The sequence below is a fragment of the Streptopelia decaocto genome, assembly GCF_964273445.1.
Source record: "Streptopelia decaocto genome assembly, chromosome: 3".
Classification (NCBI taxonomy): Eukaryota; Metazoa; Chordata; class Aves; order Columbiformes; family Columbidae; genus Streptopelia; species Streptopelia decaocto.
The window spans coordinates 63,677,946-63,703,016 of record NC_138656.1 but is presented as its reverse complement, the minus strand read 5'-3'; the positions used below and the strand labels follow the sequence as shown (position 1 = coordinate 63,703,016).

The 25,071-nt window shown below is 38.3% G+C and overlaps 1 protein-coding gene across 2 annotated transcripts in view; it reads left to right on the top strand.

The window, feature by feature from the left end:
* The window catches only part of TMEM200A (transmembrane protein 200A), a 54,918-nt gene extending 30,518 nt beyond the window's left edge, over positions 1-24,400 (top strand). For both annotated transcript variants that reach the window (XM_082048705.1, XM_082048706.1), the window contains exon 2: positions 21,248-24,400. In XM_082048705.1, coding sequence (XP_081904831.1) covers positions 21,264-22,739 — 1,476 coding nt within the window. In that variant the 5' untranslated portion in view covers positions 21,248-21,263 and the 3' untranslated portion in view covers positions 22,740-24,400. The remainder of the gene's footprint in view (positions 1-21,247) is intronic.
* Positions 24,401-25,071: the final 671 nt, after the last annotated feature.

Below are 25,071 nucleotides of genomic sequence, written 5' to 3'. Positions count from 1 at the left end.
ACTGTAGAATAGGGCATTTTTCAATTTGTACTGTATGATGATGTTTCACAAGTAATGTTTTTATATTTATTCCTTGTAATAGACTTAAGCTTAAAAATAGCTAATTTTGAGATATTTTAGCTACTTTACAAAAACAAACTCTCAGTCACTGATATCAGGTAGAGTACTTTTTTCTTTTTTGATGTCTGATTCATCAGATGCATCGTATGTGAATACGGTATAGATTGTTAGACTAATGTTAATAGGTATGATCTTAAAGAAATATGAATTACTGTGTTAAAAGTGAACAGCAACCCCTCCAAAATGCCTTATCCTATGTTATTCTTTCTTGATGCACAAGCTCATCCTCACTGTTCTTGTGCCTGTTCTTTGTATTGGCTACCTCAGATCCTGATCCCTTGGCCACAGTCTGCAACTTGTTGAGTATATTGCTTCAACCCTTCATTGCATAGAGCATTTTAACTTAAAAAATGTGAAGCATCTCATAATGCTGTCAAGGTCAGCTGTGATATTCGTATTCTTACAGTTTACAATGTCTTCAAACGTATTACCAATTCACGGTATCAGATCAAATAAGCACTGCGAGAATGTAAAAAGTGACGAATCCATCCTGCTTAATACTACTGGGAATTGTGAAGGTACCGTAGTAAATTGTTTCATTAGAAAGAAAAATAGCAGTGGGTTGTTTCAACAGCAGAGATGCAGCTTAGCTCAAATATAGAGTTGACTTCCAACTATCTCAGAATATGTGACACAAACTCAAATGAGCATAAAATGATTGTAATCTAGGAATAAAATGGAACTGAAAGTGAGAAGAATATTACTAGACATTGGGGTAAAGGAATCCCAGTGGGAGGGTGGGAACAAATAAGTCACTTTAAAATGGGGGCAGTAGATGTAGTGAAGGACATTATGAATGGGTTTTGATTGCAAAGTAGTGAACCAAACATATTTTCCAATCTTGTATTTTTAAAACAGTATCTGGTGCTATCTTTGACATTGGTCAAAGGTCTAAACTATTTGTTTTCTCCCCCGATTTTAGTTTGGCTTTAAGAGCAGCATTGCAGAGAGAGTACTTAAAAATTATTCAAATACACATTTTCACCTGATTGGCAGGAGTTTATATTTGTAGAAGTTGTTCTGAATGTTAAAGTGCCCTAGTTGACATGTTACAAAGCAAGGGTTCCTTTTTAATTTTGTGTAGAAAAAGAACACAATTAATGTTTACTGAGCAGTTGAATATTACATGTAAAATGTGAAGTGATCCTTCTGAAGAAGACTGTGTCTAGGGGCCAATGTTTCAATGTTTCAGCAAGGCAGCCTGTATGGGGAAAAAGAAAGGCTTATATAATTTGTTTATTCTGTTGATATGTTTCTTTGCTGTTTGTGTAAACAAACCAATTTTGAATGTGTGGTATATTTAACAACATAGCCCTTGTGTAATTATTCATATGACAATAGAGAGATGCACAATTTTGAATTTACATGTATTTCAACATTCTTGTTACTAAGCGTGTTAATAATGTTGATGCTAAGTCCTCAGGTTAAATAGTCAACAGACAGAGAGCTTTAGAAGAAACTGTTACTGCTGCTCATATGTCATAGGCATATTTTATAATAAATAATGTTTTCCATATATTATTTCCATATATTATTTTTCCTCCTCCCCTGTAATTTTCTATAGGAGAGCTTTTCAGAAGTTCACAGGTGGGTTGTGAACAACAAGGAAGCATGCTTTTAAAAAGCAAAAGTGAAAGACTTTATAATTAGAAAGGTCCTTTCAGCAAAAGACTAGTAAATCTCTCACAGTAACTTTGCTAAGACCTTCTAAACTGACAGAGTTTGGTTTTCTTCATGCACACAAATGCACATCCTATATTTTCTTGCTATATAAAGCCTACTATAATTTAAAGGAAGAATTACTGAATTTGGGCATTGCTTAATATATTTTATATCTACTTTTTGTGTGCAATTCAAAATCTCAAGCAGACTAGACTGCTGAAACAGAGTGAAAAATGAGAAGATTTTGTCCCAAAATAATGACAGGCATCATTATTATGAACACATTAGAGAAGCATAAGTATGGCCTGAATATTTTTGTTTAAAATGTTTTTTCTCCCTTTCCCATTAACAGAGACCATTAGACAGTAAAGCTCTACAGATCTGCAGACAGCAAGGTGTGAATTCTTCAGTTGAAAGCTTGCCTGAAGTCTTAAAACCCAGTTCTTTATAAGGTCAAGATATGTGGAGAATAGGGCAAGAATGAGGAAGCAATAGCTATCAATGGAAACAGTTATAACTTAATTACTTGTTGCTTAGTAAATAGGATTTTGATGAGGGTTGTAGGGTCAGAATAGAAGAGCCATGGCCCAGTTAATAGATGGAAACCGGGAAGCTCTAGTGTTCAAATTCTTAAAGCTGAATCTTTCCATAACTGCAGGTTCAGACCTTAAGGGTGAAAGCTTTGAAGTAATTTAAGAACTCACTTTCCCTTTTGAATGAAGATTCCCAGGTAACTTCTGAAAGAGGTTCTGAATCACTCTCTAACATTTTGCCCTAAGCTTTCTTATGGATTAGTTGTTCCATGAAGACAAAATGGATGTTAAACTTTTTAAAGTGTTTTAAATTCTACTAGTGATAATCTCCCGAGAACATAATTTTTATAGCTATATTCTGGGGATCCTGGAACATGACTTTATTGTGATATTGACTAAGAGTAGGTTCCAGTATGCAGGGGCCTGGTTTTGATTTTGTACATAAGAAACATGAATCAGGACTTCTTAGCTAGGACGAGCATCTCTTACTTACCCCTTCTGTGACCCAACTGAGTAAACAAGTATTTGTCATTATCCTACAGCTAACATTGGTCTTCCGGAGTTGGCACTAGGTGTATGTCCTCTACTTAGATTACTGGTGAAATAAAGGTTCTTTAAAACTGACATGTAATACAAAAACATGTGCTGTCAAAAGAAAACGATAGGAATAAAGATGTAGATGAATAAAGATGTTCTGAAAAATACAGGCCTATTGCAACCTATACAAATCTAAATCTGTAAATCCCTCCCCCAAACACGTTGAGCTCCAATCTGTCATTCCTTTGGCTTGCTCTTACTGCTCCTGTTCTTTTTAAAGCAATAGTGTTCTGTGGTAACTGTTCAAATGAAGTACAAGAAGCTGATGTGGGGCATATGGTTAATCAGTGCTGCATCAGGGATGCAAATGGTAGACAGCATTCATTGTGAAGGAATGGGAACAGACGAATGTAGCCTGCACTGCAGAAAATCAGAACAGGATTGGATTAATCAGCACAGTGTGTATTAGGAGGAGGCCAGGGCAAGGCCAATTCAATTGAATTTCACCGTGTCACAGCTTTCGAAGCCAGTGTGTCTGTAATTAAATTCAAAAATCAGTGTTAATACTCAGCTGGGTCACACAGCTCAAGTCATAAGATAATCAGGAAGTGCTGGAAAATTGAAGGTTTCATAGAAATATTCTATTGGCTGTACTGCACTTCATCCATGTTCTCCAGTAATGCTTTTTCAGACTAAGTACTACATGGTGGTGTAATGCAGTTAGGACTGTATAATATGAAGGACAGGTGTCACTATGCTTATTCATGAGTAAGAATGGAATGGAATGGAATGGAATGGAATGGAATGGAATAGAATAGAATAGAATAGAATAGAATAGAATAGAATAGAATAGAATAGAATAGAATAGAATAGAATAGAATAGAATAGAATAGAATAGAATAGGGGAGGAGTAGGATACTGAATCATCATGGATTCTGAGTTTCTAAGTTAGAAAAAGATGGCACTTTGGTATCTCAGCATTTGGCCACCTGACAGAACTCTCAGGACTTGAGGCTTTTAGAGCAGCATGAATGTCCCAGCCATTCTGAAAGCAGTTTAGGTGACACTATGGTCCTGCTTTAGGAATTGCATGATCTGTATCATACCTCAGGGGGAAAGAAAATGAGACTCTCCTTATATATGCTGATCCTCTGTGAGCAGGATCACATGGGATGGTATTTATGGCACCGGGGAGGCTGATGTCATTAACACTCTTTACTGACATTGAAGTAATGATTGTATTGTAAGTGAGAATATTTCCTCAAGAAAGGTTATGGAAGTAGACTGCATGCAGGGGAGTCTTGTCTGGTAAGACCTGTGCACTGGCGAAACAATAATTCCTTTCAGCCTAATATAGGGATTATTTAGGAATCTGTCCCCCTGGTCCCAAAGCAGGCTGACTCATCTGGGTTTTTCTTGTGTCACAGTCTGAGGTTCTGCCCTAGCTCCATATAATGTGCACACACACACACTTCCTGTAAAATGGCTCATTTTTTTACTTCTCAGGTGTGGAGTTTTCAGGCTAGATTTGTGGACCTACGTATGGATTATGAACTGAAAAGATAGGAAAGGAGTGCACAGCTGGGTTTCTGTTTGCTGATTTAAGTCAGCTTAAATAAATCAGACAAATATCAAGCACAGAGAGCCTAATACTGTGTCCCTGCTTTCAGCATGCCTGGCAGCAATGAACTGACTGTTGTGCCCCTGTTATGCCAAAGGCATGTAGGAACAGCACTTGGAAACCATCAAGTTCAGTATTGTCACTGGCTATTCCTAGGTGTGTGGAAGGCTCCTTCTGTGTTGGTGGCACAGAAAGGCTTCCACATGTCATCATCTGTAAGCAAGAAATAGAGGCATGCTAGACAAATATCTCTCCATGGCTTGGAAAATGTGACTTGGAACTATATGGAGGTGGACTGTCCAAGTGAAAAATCTAAACACAGCTTTCAGCCAACCTGAAATGCTGGGGATCTTCATGTTTGCAGTCTGCAGCTGGCCAGGAGTCTTTCAAAGATCCTGAATAAAACTTTACAGCAAATAGAAATTAACCAACAAAAACAACAACAACAAAAATATCCACATGATCCTGCCTGTTTTCTGATAGTACAGAAATTATATTTCTAATTATGTAGTAGGCATCTTATCTTTGGATCTTACTCCTCTGAATTTAGCTTCCAAGGGTTACAGCAGAGATGTTGCAAGTGTCTTCTCTTCTAACCCATTCTTTCACCCACTCAACAACTGAGCCATGAAAAATTGCAGAAGGCTTGCGTTAAACCTTTTCTCAAATTCACAGCTATTTGAAAGACAGAATCATCAGAGTTGGCTGGAATTTGGAACAAGCTCAGTTGGGATGTGCCTTGCTTAGAACCACACCCTGGGATGTGGAGGCAGCGTGAGAAGCTGCACGCATGTACCAGGGCAATGTGGGCGCTTCTCCAAGGGAGCCAGCTGGCATTAGTGTCTGAAGCTTAGGTGCTTATGAACTGCTCAGAGCACCGAATACTTCTCTCTCCGATGGTGGCTATGCTAAATCAGCACAGAGCAGTCTGTGACTTCTGTGGGGACTGTAGCAACTTCTCTTGTTTGTTGTTGGTGTTTCAGTGATGCTCTAGGACAGGGGTGTCAAACTCATTTTCACCCAGGGCCACGTCAGCCTCGCGGTTGCCTTCAAAGGGCCGAATGTAACTACTCCTGCACTTAGACAGTCCTAAAATTACATTCAGCCCTTTGAAGGCAACCGTGAGGCTGACGTGGCCCTCAGTGAAAATGAGTTTGACACCCCTGCTCTAGGATAAGGAAAACTGAAGAGTAAATGAGAAGCTAAATGAAGCACGTCTAAAGTGGTCATTTCATCCTCTGTGCAGGTGATGGCTGATCCTTTTTGTAGAGGAAAAACAACAGTGTGATATGAAAGGAAAAGGAGGTTGTTTTTCTGTAAAATCTTATCCTCCAGCTGAACCTGGAAGATGTGATCAGCTTCCAAATCTGCCAGCAGCTCCAAGTGTATCTGACTAGTTAACTCCCACAGACCCTACACATTACCTAGAAATCAAACAGTTCTCATAACCAGAGGCTTCTTTTATCTTCCCTTTTGGTTTCATTCTCATCCATCATGTTTCGTCATTGCTTGTATAGGTCTCTTGATTTGATTTTTCCTTGCCTCCTAGTGTGTTCTCATTTGTTATCTTCTTTTTTTTTTTTTTTTTTTTTTTTTTGGCATTTGCATTGGTTAAGTTACATTCTATCTCTGACATTCCCAGCTGTTTGCACATAGTTGCATGATCTAGTTCATCTCTCTGCATGCTTCTCTTACCTCTTTATTCGCTCTGGGTGGTCTTCAGTGTTTGCAGCTCTATCAGCCACTATTTCAAATGTCAGGCTCAGTTCATGTTGTACAGAATGTTTTCCTTCTAATATTTGCTCTGCTAATTCTGGGGCACATTTTAGGAAAAAAAATAATACTTGTCCTTTTACTTTCTCATATCTCTGGCTTACTGTGGCATTGCAGCAGTACTTTCCTTGCCATGAATAAGTAATTACTTTCTTCACATTTTAGTCCTATAATGAACTTGAGCTTGTGTATATATATATATACACTAATCCAGCTGTCTCACCCATTTACTCTACCCATGGTTTCCTGGGAAGTGGCATTTCATCAAAGCCCTCAAGGCTTCCACGAGCACGTGAAAGAGGTAACTTAGTACCTTTCTTCAGAACCGAAACATTAGGATAGTTTCTTGCAAAATGAGAGTCTGGTTACGCTTCAGGCACACTCTGGTTGGTGTTAACTGCACTAATCTGGACAGTCCCAGCTGTTCCATAATGCCTGTTGTATTTCAATGTCTCTTGCCTTTTAATCCATATTTACATAGGTGTTGCTGCTCTGTTTCCACTGGGATAAGCAAGCATTGAATGATGACCTTTAAACACAACTTTGAGAAAAAGGAATCAAAACCAAACATTTCTTTAAAAGTATTCTGCATATTTTCTGTGAATTTTAGTGAATAACTTCAATTATGCTTGGATGATTTTAATTTTGGCTTTGCTTGTTGTTTAGCTGTCTAAATAAATCTATTTCAAGTAACTTGGTAACACATTGCTAAACTTCTACTGAAAAAATAATTAAATGATGACATTGTATTTCGCTCTTTCCCCTATACTCTCAACTGAAAACTTTATGGTGGACTGCTGGCAGCTTCCTGCTGCTCAACCTGTGACTACATTTTCAATTTATCTCTCCCCATTTCTTCATCCTGCTTTTCTTACATAAAACTGGTTATTTTCTTACAAAAACAATAACAACAAAAAAGTAACCCATAGCGTATCTGCTGATACTCAATAGTCTACTGAGTTTTACTGGCCTTTCTTTTATCCTCGACAGTGTATCTATAAATGGGGCTAAAGATTTAGACATACCGGACTGACTGATACCAACAAATGCTTTGTGATGAGCTAAGAAGACCCTAAAACCATAAGACATAAATGTAAATTTTGCACTAACTGGAAAAACTTGAACTCTCTGTTTTCTGTCTTCTTAATTGAAGTCATCCATTAGTTGTTTATGCTGTCTATATTTGCATCACAGATCAACCGATGGTTTTTAACAAGGTGCCTCAAATAACTTCAGTCATTTTAGTTTAAACGTGCCTTACTTATAAATGCTTGATTCCGAATGTTATGCTGGCTTGTGTAAGACAGGAGGATATTCATTAAAATAAACTAATACTTGTTTTTGTGATTAACAGTGACCATATCTAGGCTAAAAAAGGAGTAGGTAGAATATTGATAGCATAAGCTCATGTAGCAATAGCAATGTAAGTAAGGACCTAGAGCAGGATTGTCAAACTCATTTTCACTGGGGGCCACATCAGCCTCGCAGTTGCCTTCAAAGGGCCAAATGTAATTTTAGGACTGTATAAATGTAACTACTTCTACACCCCTGAATCCTAGAGGATCTAAAAAAAACTACTGCAGGTCATTTGTGAATAAATTGCAACCTGCAGTACATGCTGATAAAAGCTGACACCTCCTGCTTAAATTGAAATGTTACAAAGTATCAGCCAGTGTTGATATCTGTCCTGATCATACAGATCAACTGTGATGATGTTTTAAATTACACAGAGTAACTGAAGTATGCTAAAACGCAGATGTATAGCTTTATGAATGAAGGGCATTGAAATTGCGTGACACACTAGATAAGCTAGTGTGCCATTGGCAATGCATCCATTAATAGGCCTTTAACTAGGGCACCACATTTTAGCTAGCAGTACCATTTATCACTCCTCATGTATGAGGAATATTCTCATTTTTCTCAGGCCTGTCAGGTTACGGTTCCACAAACTCTATTAGGGACTCAGTCTATCTGGAGCAATTGGGTAGAGCTGGTTTTCTGCAGAACAGCAGGAACGGCATATGCTGATTCATAGATGCAAAATGAAGTAACAGAAACTGCCATTTTTCAGTGGCCATGGTCTCATGGAAAAGCTGTGTATATTTGAAATGTGGGGCAACAAGCTGGAGTGTGGATGTCTGAGGTGAGCCAGGGAAACCTTTTAAGGGTCAGGAAAGAAAGTTTTGCGGTAGATGCGGCGTCCCCTGTGTGAGCAACACGTAGGCATCCTGGAAACAAGCAGAAGTGAGGAGGCAGTGTAGGAAGTAGTTCTGCTCTATTTAACTGGCCTTACTCTGTGTACTACTCAGGAATTGTTTGAGTTTGTCACCCAGTGATACAGCATGAGTTGAATCGTTCACAGTAAAAGGAAAAAGAGATTTACGAAGCCAATCATATATCTATATAAGTGAATTCTGCCACCAAAGCTTAAGATACTATTCCAAGAATATGACCCACAGTATTTCAGCAAGTCTTTCTCTTAGCATTTTGCTACTTATAGGTTTGTTGGCTACCTGTGGGTTTTCCCTGTTTGCAGTATCCTTGGGTGTTGCAACACAGAGGGGTTATTAAAATGCAAGCAGTAGTGGGGTTGATTAAAAGTACAGAAGAAATTGTTTGTGAGGGATAATTTACATAATGGGAATGATCTTAAGCCTTCATACTGACATTTCTATCATTTTATACATGTGAAATATTAATTTGTGTCTTGAAACTGCTGCTCTTATGTGTACTTTGAAACTTGTGTTTACTGATGGGTAAGCTGGGTAGCAGTATGAACATTGGCAGGTTCTACTGATGCCCCCATGTGGATGCCTGCCTAGATCTCTCTGGTCTGCAGCTGGAGAAATGGTTGTGTTTTACTGTTAATTTAATAATAATTTAGTTCTGCGACATCCATTAATGGGAAAAAAATGTTGACTATGTGGGATACCAGAAGTATTTCTGAACTATGCTTTCTATGAAATAGTGCTTGACTATCCCTTTTTTGTATCTAGCATTTGAAACTATTGTTGACATATTGGGAATAGCATTGCATTAACCAGTTTCCTTATTTTTGTGGGATTCCTGAGACCCAAGAAAATTCTCATTCCATTATTAATGTTCTAATAATAGCTATGGTATAATGATGGCCTGACTGGTTTGCCAACATAGAGTAGCATAAACCTCATATACTGATTTTTCTGCCCTATGGATGATAATTATTCTGTTGTAACTATCTGAGAGCCCACCTGTACCCCTGAGCCACTGAAAGTTAGTGTAGAGGTGATGGAACTGTCATTAAACATGACAGCCCAGATACTGTGACCTTGCTAGTTACAGCAACAGAGTCCTTAGGAGGGGCTGATTTGTCTTACTTCTTGGCAGGGTAAGTTAACTCACACAAAGGTCTTCAGTGTAAAAGACATCCTAACGCTGACCCATGTTTTTTTAGTGTTCCTTAGGTCATAGTCCTCGAAGAAGACTTCAAAAGGCAATGACAGACCAGATGAGCATAATGATAGCATAGGGCCACAGCTACCCTGAAGCAGCTGTTCCTGTTGGCCATATAAACACTCTCACCTTGTGGCTGGGGCACTCAGAGAACCCAAATTCTTGTTCATGTTCCAAAGATGCTTGCATGGACTTTTCTAATGACATAGAAAAAAATCTCCTGCTGATGGAGGTGCTTGGCACCCAGGATGCCCCACTTTCCAGGCAAGTGTTTGGCCACTAATTTAAAACTATGCTGCCAGGGTGAATGGACAGGTAGCAGGGTTAAATTTGTGGCTTTCACAGTTACTTGTAGGTCATAGGCTCTTAAATTCTGCTATGTTGGGCACTCGACATGTTTTTTGTACCTCTGTTGTGCACTGATATTTTCAAATACAACTACACAATTGTAGATACCGAAGTGCTTTTTAGAGTTAGGCTCTTGCATTATTTGAGTGTGTTTGAAAGCTTGGTCCTATGTCTCTGATGGTAAACAGAGAATGATAACTCCTAATCCTTTGAATCTTTACATTTTATAGAACAAGAAGTATTTTCTAGGTAAGACGAAAAGCTTTGCTCAGATGTCTTAGTTGTGGAGGAAATAGATTTGATTTCATATCTAGTATGCATATTATTTAAGCCTTCTTTGAAATATTTACTTCATATTACTTGATCTTACAATCATTAGATGTGTATACAACTGGAAATTACAGCTGTTAGAACCTGCTAATTAACCGATTAACTGAGCGTGTTGTGCAGATAAGGACATTTGTTTGGTCTCCCGACTGCTGGTCACTGCCTACATTAAGCGTGTGCCTACGCTGGAGATTTCGTCTCTGACTAAATCAAGGAACAGATTGCTAGTTCTGCTAAATGATGTGAGTGTAAACGGCAGCCGAAGCACTCCAGCCTTGCTTGTGCTTATGTACCTCTACACCAAGGGCCTCCTACTGTTTTATTTGAAATTTTGTGCATAAGAACTGAAGTACCAGCAATCCTAGTGCTTTTAAATGAAGATATTTCCTATTTCTGACCTTGTTTCCTGTTTGGTTTTTACTAGGAAACTGAATTTATGTGGCAGAGTGAGCCCTGGAGTGTTTAGTTGTGCCTTATGTTTGCAATAGGTGACAGAGAACATACCTTTGACTGTGCTTTTACACATTCAGTCTTCAGAAACCTCTAGAGACTTTTCTAAAATTTGTTTCATGACTCGTGGTCGATAGCTGGTTAATACTCTGCTCTGCATTGTGTGAGCTTGCTTCAGAATTCCCATTAGTTCTGTGTGGTTTGGATTTTAGTTCTTGGGTTATTGGGCTATAGTATTATCTTGCAGTTTTCACTTTCTTCTAAAAGAAATTCCTTCTTTTTTTATTTGTAATGTCTAAATTATGAAAACTGAAAAAAATCCAAACCAGAATAAGTGCATAAAGATCCACATCTGTCCTTTACACATTTTAAATTAGATTGTGCTGATAAAGTGATTATTTTCAATAAAAAGGTTTACTTTATATTTATATTGAAAGCAGACAGATTGCATACCGTAAAAGATATAAAATAGGCTACTTATTTCACCTGTAAACTTAGATAACCCAGGATCTTTTCTAATTACTGGATATGAACACTAATAATGTGAATGGACAAATGTGTCTAAAATAATTATTAATATTTGGCTAAATAGCCGATATCTTCTTCCATTTGTAGCACCGATTTTCACTAGAAAATGGTTTATGCAAGCTAAAGTGATAAAATAGCTTAGAAACAGATTTTGTCACTTTAGTTATAAAGGACAGTTATCACCTTACTCAATTTAGGTTAAAAAGCTTTAGCTGGTTTTTAGTAGAAAAACTCAGATAAACTGAGAAATCCAAACAAATAAAATCAAAAGTAAAGCCTACTATATCCAGCTTTTATTTTCCTGTGTGCATGGTCTATTTTTTCTTCTAGGAAGAAAGTGGAAAAAACCTTATTAGTCAATCACCCTTTAAACACCTTTTTTTCAAATCTTATAAAGCTTCTTCCCATTTTTGTTTCCCCAGTCTTTTTTTAGCTCCCTCTTGCTTTTTGTTGTAGTTCTGTGATATATTTTGGAACAGGACATGATGTATCCATACATAAGATGTAAAAATTTCTATGCATAAGTAAAGACAGTATCAGTGCACACTTCTAAAAACAAGTTACACCTCTCAATTTATTGATAATTTAATACAGTAGATACAGGGATTATGGTAGGCATTCCACAAATATCTCAGTGCCTGAGAGCTTGCGTTTCTTTTGTCCATCATCCAGGACCTGAGCTAACTGGTGCAGCTACAGGAGCAGGACAGCTGGGAATTCAGGACATCACACATGACGATAGCGGGACAGGTGGGATTACGCTGCATAAGACAGGTGTTTTGTGGCCTGAGAACATATTTGGTGTAGTTTATAATGACTGGGAAGCTGTTTTAGATGTAAGAGACCTAGTGCCAACTTCATGTTACATGAGTTTTATGTTGGTAAAATCCAAGAAGTCTCACAGACTCTCACCTGATTTACTGCAGCATGCCACCAGATGTAATTAAGGAAGGAACAAATTTAAAAGTGAGTGCAACTGGGCCAGGCAAAAGCTTGTAGACCAAATCTAGGCCAAGTCAGAGCAGTGTCTTGAAAGCAAAATATGGAATCTCAGGTTCCTTCTTTCTCGCTTTGATGTGTGTTCTGTGCTTTTGTGAGTAGCTAATGAGCTCTGTGTAATGCTGCCAATACTGAAGGTTGCTGATTTTGCACAGAATTACAATGTATGACCCACTGAAAGGATCAGGCTGAAGAAGAAATAATAGCAAAGAGGATAAGCAGCTCAGACATTCATCTTTGTGCAGTATTGCTGGATATTCACCTTCCTTTTGACCTTGGCATAATAGTTGAAATAATTAATGTATATGGCAGATACTGTAAGTGATGAAGGCATTCAAAAGGGACTTTTGTCTGGAGTGATTAAAAGAATGCAGTCATGGAATTCCCCAAATCTGGGTAACAGGCATGCTCGCTTATCTTACAATTCCATTTATCAGTATTTCTGAGTATGTAATTTTTAGTTCGAATTTCATAGTTATTCTTTCATTATTTCAATTTAGTTTAGAGCCAAATAAAATCCTAGGTGATTTCAAAAAAGGAATTTCACATGAGTAAAATGTGGACAAAGACATTCACAGACTGGAGCAAGTTCAGCATGGGGCACCCAGGGAGGCTGGGTACTGGAGCTCTATTGTCCTGCAAACAGACTGAGCAAGTGGGGCTGGTTCAGCCCCAGAGAAGAGATGGCTCTGGGTGGACCTAACAACAGCCCCCCAGTACCTACAAGGAGCTGAGCAAGAAGAGCCAGGCTCTTCACAGTGCCGCATGGGTTTATGACATGAGCCAACAGACCCAAGTTGCGACAAGGGAGGTTCAAATGGGATACAGGGAGCAGCCTGGTCTGGCCACACAGCTGGTCCTGCTGTGAGCAGGAGTTTGGACTACAGACCTCCTGAGCTCCCCCTTAGCCTGGAATATCCGATGGTCATATGATCCCATATCCATATTGTGTGTGCAAACCAGGGCTCTGACCTGCTGACTCAGCAGTCTCAGAGAGTATGTCCCAAAATGTCATGTGAAAAATAAAATGGTGCTCTCCAAGCTCACTTCCTTGTGCTTTCTAAAGGAAGATGAGACTTGCATGACTGCAGACACTGGCTGATTAGCTGTGAAAGTTTGGGTATTGATCAGTTGGATCTTTGTAACTGAGTTGTACTCCTTGTCTGGTTGAGAGGTTCGCTTAATAGTAATGCAGTATAATTTTATACGACTAGTTTGTTGGGTTTAGGGGCTCTTTTTGGATTGGGGTTTTATTTTCCCCCCTCCAAATAATAGTAGAGCGTTAAAGAGTTTTTTATTGTAATGATTGTGAATTGAGGTAATTTTCTAACCTTTGCAATGAGTCATTATGCAGACAATGTAACAGCTTGAGGAAGGCTAGATTAGGAAGTTGGGCTGCTCACAGTCATGCTTGGATTTTCCCAGCTGTGAGAGTCTTGCTTTAAGACAAGGCAGTGGATAGCCATAAAGGTCAGGACAGGGAATACCACGGCATCGAATTGCTAATGAAACAGGGTGAATGCAAGTCCAAATGGAAATCTGATATCTTCAGTGTGGATATAGCATATATATGCAAATAATCACTCAATACTGGTTTTGCCATCGGGGTGTCCGTACTTGTAGTGAAAGAAGGATTCTTCAGCTACTTGCCACAAGGGAATTGTGCCCCTTTGTACGATGTAGAGGTACCTCTTTGCACATATTTCAAACCAGTGTGGTATAGTATAGTTACAGGAATATGTAAAAAAAAAAAAGGGATCTGTTGATTTATATAACTCTCATTAAAGCCTGGATTTGTTTTTTAAAACATTTTCCCTTCTTAGTTTGTTTCAGTATCCAACTTCTTATGTTAAAACAATGAGCTTTTGTTGCCAGCGTGTGCTCAGTCCATCCTCTAGATGCCTTGCAAATCAATGATTTTCTGTCCTTCACAATTTGTGGACTCCCTGGGTTCCTTAAAATGTAAAAAAAAAAAAAAAAAATTATTTAGAAATATGTATACAGAAAGTTCTGATGTGCCATTCCTATTTATCTTTCATAGATTCTGTGGAGGTAACTGCTGGACCCCTGTGGTCTTGCTTGGACCACAGATTTGAAAACCACTACCAGATCTGGATTTTTTAAATTAATGGGTCATGATCAGACCTCAAATTTCCCAGCAGATTTTGATGTGCCCTTAATACCAAGCTTTTATTTTCCATTTATGAGTGAAAAGATTTTACTGTTTAACATAGTACTATTGTAGAGCAAATATAGACCATTCGATAAGGCTGCATGGTGTACCAATATCCAGAGAAGCTCCGATTTTAATCTCTGCAATGGACCTTCCACCTGCTGCTGCCACCCTTGTGCTCTCGCGTTGCCTGACCCATGTGCAGTTTGTCTTTTCCTTTTTATGCTGTCAAACTGCTTGCATGGTTTGGCCTGCTTCCATAATCAGACTGGCAAGCAGGAGGTTAAAAGGACATGATTAGGCCCTAAGCTTATCCCTTTACAACCTAAAAGAGGCACCATTAAAGGGAATTTGAACCAAAAGAGTTTGTTTCAGCTGGAAATTTCAAAGCTTTAATGTTTTAAATAGGTATGCAATTTCCTATCCTTGGCTTTTGCTAACATGACTTTAAAATCCCAGCTGAAGTTATAAAGATTTTTAATACCACATTTCGTATGCTTTCTTCTCACCTATTATCAATTAAAGTACACTTAAAATACCCCATAATCATGAATACAAAAGATGTCGTTTGCTTGCTTTCTTTCTTTTTTAATCTGTTCAGTCAGCTCATTTTTTGAGGAATGGATATAAGGAGAGAGATGCATCATAAAGTAGTCCCATTGGTGTGCTGGGCACTTAGAAGAAGCTGCTTGTTAAACTGCTAGATAAAAATGTAATTTGAGATGATTTTTTTATGCCTTTTGTGGAACTACCCTCTGTTTTGCCTTTGCTATATTGTCTCTACCAGAATGATTATTGCTTTGGACCTACAAAGTTACCTATTTTTACCTTTGGAATAGAACAGATTCTACCAGATGACAACCTCCATGCACAGTGAACATATTGATATGTATATATTGTACATCAAGAGAAAAGTTTTGATGTGTTAAATACAGCTTATTATCGACTTTTTACTCAGTTATTTTTTGAGTTCTCTTCTTACTTTATAATTTGCACTCTTGATTATGAGAAATATTTAACAAGTAAACAGTCTCTCACATACCTCCTTCGTTTCTAGGACTTGAGGTTTATCAAAGGTAAAAGAAACTCCTTGATGTTAGAATTTGTCCTCTTGTTAAAGTCTGAAATTAAATCACTTAAATAATAATGAATGAAGTACTAATGGGAAATAGATTTCCTAATTAGCTGAAACAGTAAGATAGGAAACGCTATGGTAATAGAAATCAGGTTCTGTCACACACTACTTTTCACTGCAGCGATATTTAATTCTTTGCTGAAACACAAGAGCTGTACTTTTCAGACAGTTTTACGTAAAGTTTAACTACAGGGAAATAGCATGTACGGTTCTGGTAATTTAATGTAATTAAGTTTCAGTCATTTTTCAAACAGGAAATGAAAGGAAGAAGAAGAAATATGCAGACAACAAAGATGATAAGCTGTATGGGACACTGAAATGTATCTGGAGTAAGACACATTAACAAAATACAATTCTAGTATTCTTTAGTTTGCTTCCCATCTTTGCTGCTAGCATGTATTTAAAATTAAGTGTAAGATCTCAGTATAATTCAAATGACTACGTATGTGTTCAAAAGATTAAGTTGTAGGTAGTAGCAGTAACTTTTATGGTGACAAAATAATTGAAAAAATTAGATAAGCTTTCAGGTACCTAAAATAGAAACTCCAAGCTTTAAAGCTTACTACAGGTTGAGAAAAATTGCTGAAAGATTAATGAGATTTTAAAAAGTTAGACCATCTCTGAAAAAAAGTTAGTTGACAGCAGTACAGTTAAGGTGATGCTAGTCATTAGGAAGAAAAAAGGGGTATTAAGGTGGTGGCCTCTTAGGTAAAAGAGATAAATAAATAGTTTATAGTTCATGGAACCGGGAGAAGTTAGTTGCAGCCACTAGAAAATGCTATGAAGTCAGTTCATTCCTTTGAATCTGTATTCAGTTCCTTCCGTTGAATCTGTGCTCTTGCACACACATCTTTCAGGCTTTCCTAGGCTGCCCAGCATTAGAGCCATTGTCTAAATAGCAGCTCTTTGCCTCAGCTGCTGTTAAAACAGAAATGTGCAATCTGTAATAGGTTCTTGCAGTTGACACATCTCTTATACCTGGGATAATCAATCAGTGAGTCAACTGGGCTTAAATCCCATCAAATCCTATCTCACCCATTTTTGTCATTTGCTTAGCTTCCAAAGGATAACGGGGTATTACTTTTGTAGACAGTTCCTCTCTTCAGGAGGGCTCTGAGTCACCTCTCTTACCTGCTGTCCCTCCCCGGGGAGGTGTCCAGGCTGTTCAGGTCGCTCTGTGCTCTGCAGCTTCTCCAGCGAGTCCCCAGATCACCTGCCTCCTGCCTTCCTCTGGGCTGGCACAGTCAGCCATGGGTAACGCTAGCAGCATAAATGTACCGTGTTCGTCTGATCATCAGTGGCAGCCTGGTGAGCTGGTAGAAAAGCAGGATCCTCGTCCACCTGTGCTAAATTACAGTTTGTCTATGGTAATTTACTTATGCCTTACCTTTGTATCACTGAGTGAATCTACCATTCCTTTGTTGATTTGAATTATTTGACTTCCTGACTTGGCTAGGAAAATACCTCATTCTTTGCTTGGCAAATGCAAGTCTAGTGGTTACAACAAACTGGTTTATGGAAGCTGTTTTTAGCCTTTTTCTGAAGTTTCCTTTATGACAGCTTTTCCTTGAGCATCTGAGCAACCTTTCCCCATATGAAAAGGCGATAAAGGAGAATCCCTTCCAGCCTCTCCGGCGACCTTGGCTTGGGTAGCCAGGGTAATGTAAGTAACAAGAAAATGTCATTCCACATCCCATGCTGATGCTTCTTTTATCATTATAGATTTTGCATCACGTCTGCAAACCTTTCCTGCATGAATTGATTCCTCTGGCTCTAGAGTTCTCTTCTTAGATGGGCTACATCCCCTCCTGTGGCTCCTACCCACCCATACTTTCGTAGGTGTTACCCTGGTCTTTCCCTTCATCTCCATTTTGTGTCCTTGCCTCATGGCTCTCTGCAAGCCCTACTGAGGGTACAGTGACCTGAGATAACTACCAGTAGTATCTGCTAAGGAATCTGTCCTTTCTTCATGCTAAGGAAACCTTTTACTCCCTTTCCTGCTGGGGTTTTCTAAGGCATTTCCTAGAAACCATGCCAGATGCAGGGGACTGGGCTTAGCCTACAGCCTGGATGAAAGGTCAAAGAACATCTTGCCATTGAAGAGGTTAGAACAGAAGCATCAAGAGCCTGGGTCATTCTCCTCTGTGCAGAAAAAGCAGAGAGGGCAGGAGTGAGAGTGAGCAGGAGCTGCTTCACAGGATCTCTATCAGGACAGGCTTTTCTTGGGTGATCTTTGAGTGGCAGACAGGGCTGGTGTCAGGGACACTCTGTAACAACAGCACAATGCAAAGCAAAGTGAAATGTAGAGGTAAATCTGGGCCACTGCTTCTTTCAAGACTAAAGCCCTAAGCTATCCAAGCCTTTGGACCTGACATTCTCGCTGAAGATGACACGAACGAAGCAGCTACAGCATTAGAGAGTCACTCAACATTTGTTCTTCAAAAGGAGCTTGATCCTGTGGCACTTTTGTATCAGCAAGAGGGTTGTGTTTTATAAAATGGATTACAGGCCCGTCCCTTTCTTTTTGTTCTGTATTCCACATCCACTTTACCATTATTCAATTAATTTTAGAGCCAGCCTGTGTCATTCACAGTGCTACCAAAGAGATGCTGTCTGAGCTCTTAGTATAATATTTACTTACCTTTTGGTCAAAGTTTTCTATTTGCTTGTTGAAAAGTTTGAATTCAGGCTTCAGGTTAAAACTAAATGTGATCACTGTACTAAATTAAATAAGAGAAACAGCGTTTGTCACTGGCACTCATTATGGCTGTTACATGGTGAAACTGTGCAGATTTGCAGAATAAATCAAATGTATCTACAATGTCACTTTATTCTAAATATAATATTTAAAAAAAAAAAAGGTTTCCCTCTTAATACACCCTTCATTATAATTGGTTTCTGAAAAACTGTCAGCACGATCGCCTACCAATATGTCTGCTAACACCATTGATTTTGTTAGATGTAGAAGACAGCAAAATTCAGCTGTTAATGTTAAGTAACTTATAAGCCTTACCAACACTGTGACTGATTGCAAATTATTATTTAGAAACTGGGTTGTGATTTTTTTTTTCCCCTGAAAGATTTAATAATATTGATGTGAACTCAAGAAATAGGAAAGAAACCCTTTCTGTGTATAAAATATATTTGCATCTTGTTGCAGCCAGACTTTCTCTCCCCTGTGCTCAAGTTCTGCTGCAGGTAAAGTGGACAGGGGAACAGCGTGTTCCCCTGAAATGCTGGGAGGAAACCAGCCAGTCAGCTTGAGAGATCTCACTTTCTCTCTCATTTTCACTTTAAGAAATCTCAGTTTCTGTCTGTCCTTCAAGTTACCGAGAACCGAATTAATAATGAAATTGAGATGTGATTTTCCTGCAATTTTTGCAAAATTTGCAAGTGAGAACTTTCTATGGCAAGACCCCCCAAGATGTTTTCATTGGCTCTACTCTTCAGAGTTAGAGAGGAGCTCTTGCTAGGGGGATGCTTAAAATATTTATCAAGCAGATGTGAACCATGTGAGTAGATTGAGTCATGACAAAATACCACAGCTTTTGTAGTGGATAAGTCCTATTTATTTCTGTCTAGAGCTTCAAATCATTGTTTTACAGAATAATGATCTTTTGTTTTGGCAGAAACCCTTAAACAAATAGGCATATGAGAAAGTTTTGTGTCAATTTTTAAGGACTGTCAATGTCAAATAATTTTCTTTGGGGGATTTTTAAATTGTTACATTTTTTAAAAAGTAGCTTTTCATGAAGCATCCAAGAAATTAATTGGCATTGAATTATTTAAATTGCCCAGCTAACATAAAAATGGAAGTGAAATACAAAGGGTGAGAATTTCCAAAGAGATTAGAACCATGAAACCTGACACTAAAAGTGAAATTTCTGAGATTTTTGGAGTAATACTATGAATTTCTCTTTCAGAAATTCAGAAAGTGCTGTATACTTAGCACGCTAGGCCTTTTTTCAGGTCTTTCCTTCATAAAGAAAAGGTTTCTCACAGAAGGAGAAGGTGTGCTCTGTTCTTTAGCAATGATGGTATAGGGAGGGAGTTCAGGTTGCTGCACTTTCTGTCTGTCATCTGAATTGCTGCTGAACAGATAATAATGAACACTGGGTACATATTTTTTTCCTGGATTAGTCCTTCCACTTGGCCACCTCTGTCAAATTCCTTCTTAATTTAATAATCAAGTTCATAACTGGTGGGTTGGTGGGTTGGAGACATTTCAGATGTGACACCCGCTTGCAGTGTTGGAAATCTATTATAGTGTCCAAATACAGAGTGTCTGTTTCTCATGCTGTGATGGATCTGATCTTCTCTTTTCCCTAGGGGTGCACTGCTAAGATTTTTTTAAAAACATCAATATTTTAAGAGCTCTGACGAAAATTACTGCCTGTAAATTACAAGCAGTCACCAGTTTGTTTTCCTCTGATTTTCAGCGTCTCGCATTATTCACCCAGTGCGACTTTAGCTTTGTCTCCTTGTTAAACCACCCCCAGCTTTGACATGGAGCCTTTTCCTCTGCAACAGACTGCCAGCCTTTCATTATCTCTGAGCCCAGTAAGGCCACCAAAGAGAACATAATTTTTTCATACCTGGCTTATACTGTCTTAATTTTACTCTATAATATTATCTAGTATTCATTCTAATATTCATTAATTAAGCCCAGAAACTCTTACTGAGTCTGATTATAAGATGTCTTGTAAAATAAAATCCAATTATGCTGAACTGTGTTGTTCCACTTGTTACTCATAAAAAAACTATCAAACATGATTTTCTATTTTAAACCCATGCTGGTTAATGTTTCTCATGTAACAGACAGCCAGGTACCAAAGTTTACAATGAAAAGAATTTCCTCATATAATGGTAAGGCTTTGAATTGATGAACTTGAAATTTATGAAGATTTCCTATCTGGTAAACAAAACTGAGCTGCTTGATTTGTAGTCTGTGAGGAACCATCAAGGGGGAAGAAAAGATCTAGATATGCATAGAAGAGGATCAGCTTTATTAGGAAAGACAGAATGATTCTGTAGTTGATACTCAGATGATCTGAATGGGCTTAATAAAAGCTTCTTTCAATGATGGAATAAATATGTATTAATATAAGCTGAAATCTGTTAGGAAAGAGCTCTTAAAAGGGATATGTAGAATGATCTGTATTCATAGTCATTGTGTGTCGTAGAAGTTTTTAAAAGATCTACTAGCTAAAGTGCTAAAATGATCCAAAACGCATACAAGGTAATAATATATTATTGATTTTCCTGCAGACCAGTCCAGAGATAAATCGTCTGTTAAGACTTTTGAATATTTTAATCTTTAATCCTGATATATCACCACTAAGAGCACTAGCTTTCTGCTACTGTCTGTATCACTGATGAAAGATTTATTACCTATATTTACAGTGATAAAAGACTTCTGGAAAATTTTTTTAAGATGCCATGTGAATCTCAAAACTGCTACTATGTCATAACTGGATTAAGATATAGTAGTTTTTATAAAGGCATGAATAGTCTGATTATCAAGAAATATCTACAGATTAACAAAGTGTTATTTGTATTTGCAGACAGAACCTTTGCTTGCCTCAATATTTCTGCTTTTTTTCTTCCAGGACACCATATAGAATTATGATAGCAACCGGAGGAGTCATAACAGGACTGGCTGCCTTAAAAAGGCAAGACTCTGCCAGATCTCAGCAACATATAAATCTTGCCGCAGCCCCAGCTTCTGAGGAGAAGAAACCAGTCAGACGCCGGCCCAGGGCAGACGTAGTAATTGTCAGGGGCAAAATCCGGCTCTATTCTCCATCGGGATTCTTCCTTGTTTTGGGAGTGCTTATCGCATTCTTGGGAATTGCAATGGCCATCCTTGGATACTGGCCCCAAAAGGAACAGCTTTTAGGACCTGAAGATAACCTGTCTGTAAATGAAACCCAAGTCTTGAGAAGCCAAGGAAGTATTTTGCTTCGCTTCTTTGAACAGCACATGCACTCGGATAAGATGAAAATGCTGGGCCCTTTTACTATGGGCATTGGAATCTTCATTTTTATTTGCGCAAATGCCATTCTGCATGAAAACCGTGACAAGGAGACAAAAATAATACACATGAGAGACATCTACTCCACTGTAATAGACATCCACACCCTGAGGATCAAGGAACAAAAGCAGCTGAGTGGTGCCTTCACTGGCTTGTTGGGAGAAGGAGAACTCAGGCACAGCGGCAGCTCGTGTGCATCACGGCTGGCTGCGAACACTGTGGCGCCTTTCTCTGGCTTCAAAAGCAATTTTAGAATGGATAGTTCTGCCGAAGAAGATGAGGTTACCCTAAATGAAGACAGGACTGCTGGTAGTCTCCTGCCACCTCTGCTGATGGAGCAATCTAGTTCAGGCTTTGGACTTTACCCTCACTCCAGCAAGGCTTCAGATGACAAAAACACTAGCTCTATAAAGTGTGAAACAAAATCCATTGTGTCATCTTCCATTAGTGCTTTCACACTGCCAGTAATTAAACTGAATAACTGTGTTATTGATGAGCCCAGTATAGACAACATAACTGAGGACTCAGAGATCACTAGGAGTCGGTCTAGAAATCTGTCGATGGATTCTCTGGCCATTCCACTAACAGACACAAATGAATCCTACAGACCAGCCGCTACCATGCTACCACGACACAATTCATTTGTGGACACGCCATCTGATCAGTTCAAGTTTTCTATGACTCTTGGACCAAGCACGGGGAAGCTTTTATCCCCTGGTGCTGCCACGAAGCAGTTTGGGTCCAACACATCTTTGCATCTTCTGTCTTCACACTCAAAGTCCCTGGACTTGGACAGAGGTCCATCTATGCTCACTGTCCAAGCGGAACAAAGGAAACACCCCAGCTGGCCCAGACTGGATCGGAGCAACAGTAAGGGGTACATGAAACTAGAAAACAAAGAGGACCCAATGGACAGGTTACTTGTGCCACAGGCAGCAGTCAAGAAAGACTTTACTAATAAGGAGAAGCTTCTTATGATATCAAGATCTCATAATAATTTGAGTTTTGAACATGATGAGTTTTTGAGTAACAACCTGAAGCGAGGAACTTCTGAAACAAGATTTTAATCTTTAAATTGCAATTTAGAAGATGTCATACAGTATTTTTTAAAAGAACATTTTGGCAAATGTTTCTTCTTCAGTGAGACTGGTACAAGCCTGTTTTTAACCAAATGCTTAATAGCCCATTAAAATTGGCTTGTGTGAACAGAGAACTTCATGTTTGTAATGCCAAGATTTTTTTGTCTTAGTAGCATACAGCTGCAATACTGTACATTGTCATTGCTCACAGAGTTTTGGTACGACTGATTGCAATTTTTCCCAAGTCATTATTTCTTTTGTTCTATATAAGCATGTTACTTTTTATCAATTTGACTCCAGAAGCCTGCATTAGGAAAAAAGCTCCATTTACCTGTTAGGTATGTTTATTTAATGACTGTAAGACTCTAAAAACAGTGCTTGCGGTCTAGAATGGGAAGTGATCAGGAGCACATACTGGAATTATCAAGTCCAGGCCTTTATCCTAGGTGTTTTCACTCACTTACGGTACATCTCGGTAACTGCAGTCTTGCCATTGTCATTGTGAGAAACCTGTTTGCGTATTGGGGTGAGTGGATAGAAAAGAGTGGGTGTAATTGAAACCATTTTTGTGAATTCATTGTAATTGGTCAAGTTGAATACCAGTGTTGTGAATTATTAACTATGCTTTATACAATAATCTTTCTACATCCATTGTAATTTAATCCTGTACTTCTGGGTAAACATATAAAGTGAGAAATCTGAAAATTCTTCTGGGAATAGTTCTCTCAACCACTTTGATTGGCAGCAGTTTTAAAAACAAAATATACAGATTAAATTATAATCATAGGAACCTGCTGAATGCCAACAGGATTTTAGAAACATGGTGTATAATAAGATGATATTGTGACATGCATCTGAAGAGAATAATGAATATATTGCCTCTCATTACAATAACAAGATGCTAAATAAACAGGTCTCTGTGTTCAAAATACTGATACAAAGCATACAATTCAATATGTATACCAACATAGTATGAAAGCCCGTTGCCTAAATTTCAAATAATTATTGGTGTGATGATTCACTGGAGGCTTAGCTGTGGCAATTTGCATTACAAGATTTTGCAAAAGGAAGTGACATTTAAACCAATGTTTTTCTCAGCAAAGCAAGCTTCACAGTTGACAGTTGTAGGGTATTGCTAAAGAAAATGAGAATTTGAATGTGCACACCAGGAAGTTTTTATGTATTTCATGAAGGTATTTAGGGTGCGATTCTGCCATGACACAGACATGCTGGAGAGTGTCACGTCAAGCTGCAAGGCTCACCCAGCCGGATGTTGGCCTTAATTGGTCATTTTTGATGCATTCACTTATCCTAAATACTCAGGAATTATTTTAACGGCTTTTCCCAAAAAGAATCAAACCTGTTAAAGTGTCATTGTTCTTCAATTACTTTGATTATGAAAGAGCAAAGATAAAAATACCCTCTTGTTTTTTAACATTCAGCTCCATATTTCAACTGCGCAATGTTTATGTGTCCAGAGCAGTACTTGCTCAGTGAATTGAGGCATGGTGTTAACTGTTAGAACCTCAAGCCTATATATTGTAACAGAGTTGGCTAAATATTTTGCTATGAAGCTTTTAATAACTTTCTGGTTTGTGTTCTTAAGACATTTGCTATTTTTTGAAATAAAATAAAACAAAACGTCTATCTACATACATCCATTGTAAGACCTCTTTTTCCTGTATGATCTCAAATCTTGCATATCAGAGTATAATTTGGTATCTAACATTGTATATAACATTGTGCTTAATATATTAGCCTGCCACTAGATATTTGGTTATGACTAATTGATTTCAGTAGCATCTCTACATGTGCAAAGACTGAGTATTTTTTTCATGTAATGTGAAATATATTCAAAGTAGTTTTGCTTTAAGGAAATTTTGTGTAAAAAGAACATCCAATTCTTTTTAGTTTGGTGGTAAGTATTCTTATAAAAGTGGAGAACACCTGTTAAAGACATGAATGATGAAGGCTTCTATTTCCTTTAATAGCTACCTTAAATCGCAGCTTAAAAGACTGTTTTTTGGGTACCATCATATATGGGAATAGTGGTCCTTTTTTAAGTGGCTTCTCATGGAGCAAGAAGCTAAACCTTTTATCTAGCCAGAAGAAATGTTATGATACTGCATCCTTTTTATGTAATAACTCCAAAAAGAAAGAGTTTAGATTGTGCAGTCAACGAGTTTGGTCCTTCTTCTGCCTAAGACTATTAAAAAAAATACATGTTCTCCCTCTCAGGTAAGCATCTTAATCACTACCAATGGGTTAGACTGATGTTATGATCTGTCCCTCCCCACTACCCAAGGCTGTTTCACTGCTC